The 10,000-nt window shown below is 49.6% G+C and overlaps 1 protein-coding gene across 11 annotated transcripts in view; it reads right to left on the reverse strand.

The window, feature by feature from the left end:
- The window catches only part of chd9 (chromodomain helicase DNA binding protein 9), a 102,383-nt gene that overhangs the window by 61,493 nt on the left and 30,890 nt on the right, over positions 1-10,000 (reverse strand). For 10 of the 11 annotated variants that reach the window (XM_076286936.1, XM_076286935.1, XM_076286946.1 and 7 more), the window contains one exon: positions 4,146-4,564. In XM_076286936.1, the coding sequence (XP_076143051.1) occupies positions 4,146-4,564 (419 nt within the window). Of the gene's footprint in view, positions 1-4,145; positions 4,565-7,191; positions 7,403-10,000 lie in introns of those variants that run through there. The other variant, XM_076286943.1, reaches the window with a different exon arrangement.

Below are 10,000 nucleotides of genomic sequence, written 5' to 3' on the forward strand. Positions count from 1 at the left end.
GTGCTGCGGCAGGGCACACATAGGGAGAGAAGACTGCATTAATATTTCACCAGAGAAAAGCTGGGCGGTGCACACTTGGGTTCCTGCTATGCCATGAAACCTCCCCTGAGCAACATGAACACCGCTACTGACACACACACACACGCACGCACACACACACACACACACACAAGGTGATAGACGCACACACATCTCCCTCTCTTTCTCACAAAAAAAAGTCTACACACAGCAGCCTTGCCACTAACTCATAAAGCTCAATGTATCATACATCCAGCCTCCCATCCCACGTACAGACATGCACACACACCCATACACTTGAAACCTCATTTTATATCAGCTACGCAAAGGAGGAGCCACGGGTGGAGAGGGAACAGAAACACTCATTCACACACACACACTTTTTCTGCCACACACACACACATCAGGAGTCCCAGCTTCCTCACAGCCTGCCCAGATGGAACACTAGCAGAACATCTACCTACACACACACACACACACACACACACACAGTACACCGTACACCACACACACACACACACACACACACACACACACACGGTGTAAAGCTCTGCACTCAGTCCCAGATAACAGTCTAAGCTCTAGGTCACGGCTCTACACAGGAAGTTCTCAGGCCTGCTCCGGTTAGCATTAGCATTAGCAATAGCATTAGCAAGCAGCTTTGGCTGCCTTCCAAGCACCCTGACCCAGAAGCCAAGCAGCCCAAGGGTCTACCCCAAATACTCTCAGATCCAGGCCTTGGGGACAGGTCTAGCCTGTGATGACAGATATACTTATTAACGTAATTATCTTTTTTCCCCCTTTCCAACATCAGAAGCATGATTGCTTCACAACCCTGATTTATTTAATCCTGCTGTATTCTGCTGGCTCTTGCATAACAAATTAATTTAAATAGGAGACCATAGACCATATGTGGTCATTGGACAGGGATTTTACCACTTGAGCATCGTGTAAATAATTCCTGACAACATTACTGAGCAAAAGCAGTAAAGAGTGACATATGGAATAAAATCTCTTGCTTGTCAAGGAACTAAATCATTAAGGTTTATTCCTCAGGGAGTTGTGTCTCTCTGTTTACTACCGTGAAGTACCTGTAGCTGTACAGAGCGAGCATGTTGTGTGCTGCTTCCATCTACTCGCTTGCCACGTCTGCTAGATCGCTTGAATAGACGTTATTGTTTGTTTTTCATTTATTGCTGAAGTATTTGGGTCAGTTAGATAGCTAGGCTAATCCAGGAGCGCTTGGCTGACTGACGCAAAGCTGTAGTTTTTCTAGCCTAGTTTTTTCACTGCAAGCCAGGCCAAATTCCGCTCGTTTTACAACATGATCTCCGGTCACAGTTTCTATACAATCATATCAGCAAAAAAAGGCTGTGTCTGCACCAAGTTCCACTCTGAGTCACACACAGCTTAATTGCAGTCTTTAACTTCAAAACAGAGACAAAGGTCAAATTGTGCGTCTTGTGTGTCTAAGGAACATAGCTTCAATTTTCATTCTCTTTGGAGCTTATTACAACATCAAACTCTTTTTTTGATCACGCAGGGATCAATTTTACTTCACAGACACACATTCCCCTCCCATTCCACTCCAGCACACCTGTGTGTGTTCACCATCTAGGAGAGTCTCTGAGGTGCGCTCTAACTCCATGCACAGAAACACATTTTCTTTCACATTTTCATTTACTTTTAAAATGTGAAAGTTTTTTTTTTTGTGCAAACATTCCAATTTGTTCAATTGAAACGGCTTTATTTCAGAGTCCATTTTTCTTTGCCAAGAACTTAGACCAATGGTATATACATTGCATTCACAAACTGTGCAAGAGGAGCAACAAGGGCCGGAGTAAAACAGGGCTATGTGCAGAGGGTGAACTCAGGGCTCTGTAAGGAGGATAATGTCAGCAGCTATCCGTGCGTGCGTCCACAACCAAATAGAACACTAGCCTCGGACTGTTTGCATGTGCTCTCGAACAAAACAAAAAATTGTCTCGCAGACAAAAATTGCCTCGCATTTGTGTGCTATTCTGAACGCACCTCAGGTCTCTACACTGTGTGCTCCATCCACACACACACCTCTGGTCTCTACACTGTGCTCTATCCACACACACACACACACACACACACACACACCTCTTGTCTCTATCCACACACACACACACATCTCTGATCTCTACACTGTGCTCTAAACACACACACCTCTGGTCTCTACACTGTGCTCTATCCACACACACACACACACACACACACACCTCTTGTCTCTATCCACACACACACACACACACACATCTCTGGTCTCTACAGTGTGCTCTAAACACACACCTCTGGTCTCTACACTGTGCTCTAAACACACACCTCTGGTCTCTGCTCTAAACACACACACATTGAAAGCCCAACGCCTCAGCTCTCCTTCACACAGACCTGCAGCAATGCAGCACATTATATTCTATATTCCCCTTCGCATAGGGAAACGTGTGTGTGTGTGTGTGTGTGTGTGTAGGGGGGGGGGGGGGGGGGGGGGGGTCAGGATCCATGATGTGTTCCAGCTATTTCCCCGGCATAGATCTTCTAAAAATCATTTATCATGATAGCGCGTGCATAGCATCGTCCGCAGGCGAGCGGCCGCCGGCCCGTCTGCTGAATACCAAACAGGGCCGTTCTTTTGTTTGAGCAGGAAGGACTTGGGCTCGAGACGAACCTAGCGCTATTCCCACTCCCATGCCAGCCAGCAAGCCAGCCTCTACCTGCCTGAGGGCCCAATCAGGGAGGAACTCATATTTCCCCGGCTCTCTCGCCCCCCCCCCACCCCGGGGGCCGCCTAATAACACTATATCTGCACAGATGCCGGGTAATGTGCTTATAATAACACCGCAGCAAGTCTTCATCTTCTGACTCCAGGCAAAAAGAAAGACCGGAACGCTTTTTTTTTGAGACTTTGGTGTTCTCTGCTCAGGCCTGTCAGTCTATGAGATGAGGAGAGTCAAGTCAAGCTGTGAGAACAGAGCAGTAATATAGACCGGAGACCCAGAGCAGCACCTCTAACAAGAGTTTCAAACTCTATATGGCTACAGGCTACATGGCAACTTCCAAAACATACACAGTGATCTTTCCGTGGGAAACCTATATAGCCCTTTAACAACACCATCCCTGTGGTGGAATATATTTTCCGACTTTCGAACCCAGCTAAACTTTCAACAATTACCAATGTAGAAGACCCAGCTCCACAAATAAAAAGAACACACGCAGATTTTATACTATTCAGTGATCTTCACAATTCCTTTTTCAATGTACAGTCATTTCCTGTGTATTTGAGCATAATATTAACTAGCACATATTAACTGCCGCCATATATTAACCTCATAGCTGATTTTTTTTGTTAGCTAAATCAATGTATAAACCGCAGCTAATAGTTGGGAAATTACAGTAACACCACTACAACTCCTTTTTCAGTGTGAAGTTAGATACTGTTGGACGGAGAGGCCGGTTGGTATAAGACCGTGCCTGGGTAAGAAAATGTTCCAAGGACATACGTTACTCAGATATTTGGCCTGAGGCGACGAAGGGGAAGGAGCAGCCACCTTATCTCTCAACTGTGGAGTGCTTCAGCACAGACCGAAGTATTCAAACAAACAGTAAGAGTACTCAGTGCTGGGAAGCAAAGGAGCACTTCGAATACTCTGCATATAATCTTTCGTCTGCACAATTAGCTTTTTACACAAGTCCACTACAATCACCATAGCTGTGCTGCTAGGGGATTCTATTGCGGTTTCATCCAATGAGATGCTGCATGCTACCATTCTCTTATAGTCAAGCTTTTGTTTCAAATAATCAGATATGGGTCAACTGGGCTCCAGATTTGCATGTAAAAGATATACATGAAGAAAAACAACTGAAAGAGCTCAAAGTCACACGACTAAACTGACATTCCTCCACTTTCAAACTACAGAAACTTTACAGGAACAAGTTTACAGGTGTGTCTTTGTTTTTGCAGATAATCCAGAAGAGCAGCCAGAAGGCTTAAAAATCATGCAGTCATAAATGCAAGCAACAGTGCACAACCATAACCGCACACCAACACCACGAGCGCTCCCTGTGAAAAACCAACCAGGATGGCTGTGAAGAGCAGGGCTTACCCGATCTTTGCTTTCTGCTTGTTGGGCTTTCCCGACGAGACGATGCGGGCCTTCTTGGAGGCCCTCTCCTTGGTCCGGCCCTTGGCAGAGGCGCTGCGGTGGGTCCGGTGCTCGGACGAACCGGCGAAGCTCTCAAAGCTGTCGGGGCTCATGACGCGCGGGATGTTTTTCTCGCCGCGCTCGCGCGCCTTGGCGATGGCCTCGGAGATGATCCGGTTGGCCTTCTCCTGCTTGTCGTCCGACGAGTCCATCCCGGCCTGCTGCTGAGCCAGCAGCTGCTGCTGCTGCCGCTTCTGGGCCCGCCGCTCCGAGGCCGAGGAGTACGAGGACGAAGACGAGGATGAGGAGGACGAGCCGCTTTTCATCTGGGGGCTGAGGACCCGCACCTGACTGCTGGGACCATTAGTGTTCTTAGGGGGCTGTGGAAGAAGAAACAGAAGTCGACAGAAAACATTAGCTCAGCGGCTTCCAACGACAAGAGCTTCTCTAGATTATTACAGGCTTCATATCCAACATGGCTGCACGAATTGTTTACACATCACAACCAGATCCACCGAGTCTTTCAGGAGGAAAAAATGGCTTCTTGCACTTCAGATTGGATAGGATTAGCAAATGGGACACATTTGACAGATTCCCAAAGCTTTGGGAAAAGGAAGATTAAAAAGCAATGTCACAATGACACAAAGGACACATAACCATCCCTAATTCAAAGCCCATCATCAGGGGACTTCCAGAGGACACCCTTCAGAGGCGTGTGTGTGTGTGTGTGTGTGTGTGTGTGTGTGTGTGTGTGTGTGTGTGTGTGTGTGTGTGTGTGTGTGGAGCTTCATGAGCTGTGTGCTGGGCCACGGTCACATGCAACAGTGCAGAGTGTTTAGGAGGCGGCAGAGCCAAGTGTGCTAGCTGCAAGAGGATACACCAGATGATGAAACAGACAGATTACCATCTCATCTCTCCGGCCCTCTTCATCACTCTCTCTTGCTCTCCTTTTTTGTGTCCCTTCTATCGCTCTTTTTTTATTTCAAGGCCGCGAGCCATTGGCAATGCTCATCTAAGGCGAGAAAGTATATTTAAGTGAATAAAAATAAATGTGGAGATGGAAGGTGCCTCGGGTCCCTCATTTAGCACTTCGCCCTATTCTTTTTAGAGCGCGTAGAGACGTACACAGAGATCTGTACACCATATCTCTCTCTCTCTCTCTCTCACACACACACACACACACACAGATCTGTACGCCATCTCTTTCTCTCTCACTCACACACACGCACACACACGCACGAGAGGTGGACCCTGCGTCTAGGTGGCTCCTGACAGTTTTTTTTCTGCGTCAGCTAGAAGGATGCCGAGGCCCAGTCTGAGACTGAGGGAGGCCGCTGGCCAATGACATGAATTATACACACAGCCCTCGCTACGTGATAACATGTGAATTATACATGAACACGCACTGGCTTCCACACAGAAATGACACACACACACACACACACTTAAATAGGTCCTAAGCTTACAGCCCACAAGTCGGTCATAAACAGGCTGGATCAAAAACGTGATATGGATACGTTAGCAGGCATATGCGTGTGTGTGTGTGTGTGTGTGTGTGTGTGTGTGTGTGTGTGTGTGTGTGTGTGTGTGTGTGTGTGTGCTCAGGCACAGTTGCCTTCCTGGATGAGAAATAAAAAGGGAATTATCTCGAACCAGAAAACAAAAAGAGGGGGATGGGCATGCGGAAAGGAAGGAAGGAGGGAGGGAGGGAATAAATAGCAATTCATTTTGAAGATAAACAACAGCAGGCTGACTCACGTGAGCATGGAGGAGAGTGTGAGAGTGTGTGCGTGTCTGCGTGTGTGTGTGTGTGTGTGTGTGTGTGTGTGTGTGTGTGTGTGTGTGTGTGTGTGTGTGTGTGTGTGTGTGCGTCTGCGTGTGTGTATGTGAAGCTCTGCCCGAGTTCATTACAGAAAATGATTGGCCTAGACTGGAATGTCCTTCTTTAGTCCATTTCATGCCTTCTCTCAAAAATGGCAGGAAAGAACATGCAAAAAAAGGAGAGGAGAAAAGAGAACTGAATGGAAGAGAGAAGATGCTGAAGAACTGGGAGCAGAGAGAGAGAGGCAGCGAGATAGGGGTCGGGGTACAGGGCAGTGGGGAAAGTGTGTTTGCATGAGAGAGAGACGGAGAGAGAGAGAGAGAGAGAGAGAGAGAGGGAGAGAGAGAGAGAGAGAGAGAATGAGATGAGGAAAAATGCAGCAAAGCGAGTGCACTGCAGCTGTGTAATACATCTATAAATAACTAAAATTACAGGCTGCCAGCACTGCAGTGATTTCGGTCTCTCTGTAACCCCGCTCGAGCTCTCGCTAGCGCTCCCACGGAAAACACTCGGCCACTACAAAAGCACAGGGGAGCCAGGAAAAGCCTGTTCCACGAGCTGCCGGAGCCATACACACTTCTCAGCACTGTATGTCACATGAGCAGAGTCCATCAGTCACACACACACACACACAAACACACACACACGTCGCCTGCTGCACCAGATCATAGAGCCACCAAACTGGGGGGGAGGGGGGTGGAGGGAGGAATGAGAGACCAAGAGAGCGAAAGAGAAAGGGAGAGAGAGAGAGAGAGAGAGAGAGAGAGAGAGGGAGGAATGATCAGACAAGAGAGGGGGGGAGGGAGAACGGAAGAAAAATGGTCAGGAATGAGAGCGGGGGGGGGGGGGGGGGGTGGAGGCAAAAGCCGAGAGTACAGCTTCGCATGCCACCTTAAAGCCTGACGCAAATAAAGGGAAAGAAGAGGAGAGGAGAGAAAAAACACGAGGCAGAGAGAGCAAGGAGAGGAAAAAAACACAAGCAAAGCGAGCAAACTCAAGATGGCGGCAGTGGTGGCTGCAGCACGAGTGTGTGTATGTATGTGTGTCTGTGTGTCTGCGTGTGTGTGTGTGTGTCAGGGGAGGGGGAGGGGGAGAGAGGGAGGGAGGAGGGCTGCTCAGTTCCTGCCGTTTGGGCCCCTCCTCCCTCCCTCTCCCAGCTCTCTCCGCTCAGCGCGGCTCACTTACCCTTCCTCTTGGCCTCTTCACCGTAGACATGGTTTTTTCTCTTCCTGTCCTCTCGCTCGCTTTTTTTCTCTCTTCCCCCACTCTCTCTCTCTCTCTCTCTCTCTCGCTCCCTTCAGCCAGTCGCCTAACAAAAGCCTTGCCCTTTCGCCGTTTTTTATCTCTCTCTCTCTCTCTCTCTCCACTCTCTCGCCGTGTGTCTCCCTCCCGCCCTCCCTCTCTCTCTCGTTCTCGCTCTCTTCCGTGAGAGCTCAGTCCGTCCGTTCCCCCCTCCCTCCCCTTCTCTCTCTCTCTCTCTCTCTCTCTCCTCAGATCGCGGTGGTTAGCGGCTGGTGGCGGTGGCAGCGGCGGCGGTCTCCTTCACCTCCTCCCCCCTGGCGGCAGCATTGGGAGGGGGGCAGGGGTGGCTGACGTTGAAGGGCAGGAGCTTCGCTCGCTCGCTTCACTGGGAGGCTGGAGATCCGAGGTGCGTGGCACGGCCCGTCCAGGAAGCACGGTGCATGCTGCCTCTCTCTCTCTCTCTCTCTCTCACTCTCTCTCTCTCTCACTCACTCACTCACTCTCTTTTTCTCTCGCTCACGCGCACACTCTGTCGTTCTCTCGCTTCCTCGCGGGGCAAACAGGCACAGACTCGCTCAGCCACCACTCTCCTCCCTTCTCATTGATTCTCCTTCCCTCAATCTCTCTCTCTCTCTCTTCTCTGCCGTTTGTCCGCTAGAGCAATCGCTCCCTCGCTCTTTTTCGCTCTCTTACAGCTCTCTTCCTCATGCGCGTGTTCTTTTTTCACTCGTTCAGTGTGTGTCTGTCTCTCTCTCTCTCTCTCTCTCTCTTCCCTTCGCACCCACTTCTGCTTCCTCTTACATCCCCGGATTGAAAAAGGTAAGGGCAACTACTCCTCTTTTTGTACAGTCACCAAAAAAAAAAAAGGAAAAGAAAATTGCTTTTGTTGCTGTCGTCGTTTTTCCTCTTTGCCCGTGTTTTTCCCTTCTTTTCCACTTGTTTTTCTCTTCCGCCTCTTCCCTCGTTCCCCTCCCCTCTCCCTGGCGCGTGTGGTGGCGGGCTCGAGGCGCGGGCGAAGTGGTGGAAAAATGAAAGCACAAAGCAGCAAAATGCATCAGCATGAATATTAGAGATGTCGTTAAAATCCGGACTCGTTTTTCTCTCTCTCTCTCTCTCGCTCGCTCGCTCACTCACACGCTCGCGTTCTCTCCCTTGCTCACTCGCCCATACTCTCTCTCTCTCTTTGTGAGGAAGCAGGCCAGCAGATGGTGCTAGCAGTTATTACATTAACTTTCACAACTTAACCCCACATGTTCTGGATTTCTCCGAGCCCAACGCACATTTTATTTGCCCACGTTTGCACTGGCCCTTTTATTCTCCTCCCGTGCACTTCGGTGTGTCAAAACACCATATCAAATAAATGAGCAATTACAGAAATAAACTCCTGATTGAGTCTTTTTAAAAAAAAAAATTATAATTCTCTCCTGTACCCAATGCTCTCAGTGACAGCAATAATAACACTAGTGACCGAGCACACGCTAGGCGGTGATGCAGGACAGGACAGGACAGGATAGGACAGGATAGGACGGGGCAGGGCAGGGCAGGGAGGGCAGGGCAGAGAGAGGCACACACACACAGAGGGGGTGTCAGACTGAGCCGGCTGATGGGGGTGCTGGCAGATTTGAGGGCAGGCTCCTGGGTCTGGTGAGGACAGCGCCGCCACCACCACCACCACCACCATCAACACCATCTCCACCATCGGCCACACAGCAGCACTTAGAGGACAGCCAGAGAGGGAGCACGAGAGTCGAGAGAAGGAGGGGGAGAGAGAGGGAAGGAGAGAGAGAGAGGGAGGGGGAGAGAGAGGGAAGGAGAGAGAGAGAGAGGAAGGGGGAGTGAGGGAAGGAGAGAGAGGGAGGGAGGGAGGGAGGGAGGAAGTGAGGGTGGGAGGGAGAGAGGTAAATAGAGAAGGATAAACAGAGGGAGGGGGAAGGGGAGAGAGAGAAGGACAAGAGAGACAGAGAGAGGAGGAATAGAGAGGGAGAGAGGAGGAACGCCGGCAGCCTAACCCTCTAACACACTGGGTGGAAGTGTGAAAGTTGCCAGAGCGTGTTTCCAGGAAGCAGCACACGCCGAGCGGAACAGACGAGGAGAGGTGTCGGGGGTGTGTGTGAGAGAGTGTTTAAATGTGTGGAAGAGGGGAGTGTCTGTGGTGTGTGTGTGTGTGTGTGTGTGTGTGGTGTGTGCGTGTGTTTATGTGTATGTGGAGGTGTGTGTGGGTGAAAGGGGGCCCTCCCATCCTGCCAGAACACGACACAAGGGATATGGCACATGGTGTAGGGGGTACACCAAACATCCCCCACACACTCACAAACAAACACACGTAAAAAACACCAGTCCACACCATCAAAGAGTGAGAGTTGGTTTTTACAAAGCGGCCTTTCCCCCAAGTACAGGAGAAACCGTTTCCATTGAATCACACTGACTGATTGACTGACTGTCAACCAGCAACACTATCTGGTAAAAAGTAACCACAAGCAGCTTTCCACTCCACTGTGGGAAGGGAACACACATCACACACATCACACACAGCAAACCTCTGATGAAATCTAGCAGGATCGTCCTTTCAGCTTTTAGTGATCCAAATTTCCATTTTTACTCATCAAATAGACAGCGCAGAATGACAGAGATGGAAAAGTACCATGCAGAAAGAGCCATCAAAAAGACACCAGAGCATGGAGCCCATATGAGGAGATTAGAAGCAGTCCTCTGCTGCCACAGACAATGTCGTGTGTGTGTGTGTGTGTGTGTG

This window comes from Alosa pseudoharengus, unplaced genomic scaffold, assembly GCF_046254945.1.
Source record: "Alosa pseudoharengus isolate Yale_2024_CS ecotype anadromous, Long Island Sound unplaced genomic scaffold, YU_APseudo_1.1 YU_APseudo_1.1_scf_16, whole genome shotgun sequence".
In the NCBI taxonomy this organism is placed as follows: domain Eukaryota; kingdom Metazoa; phylum Chordata; class Actinopteri; order Clupeiformes; family Clupeidae; genus Alosa; species Alosa pseudoharengus.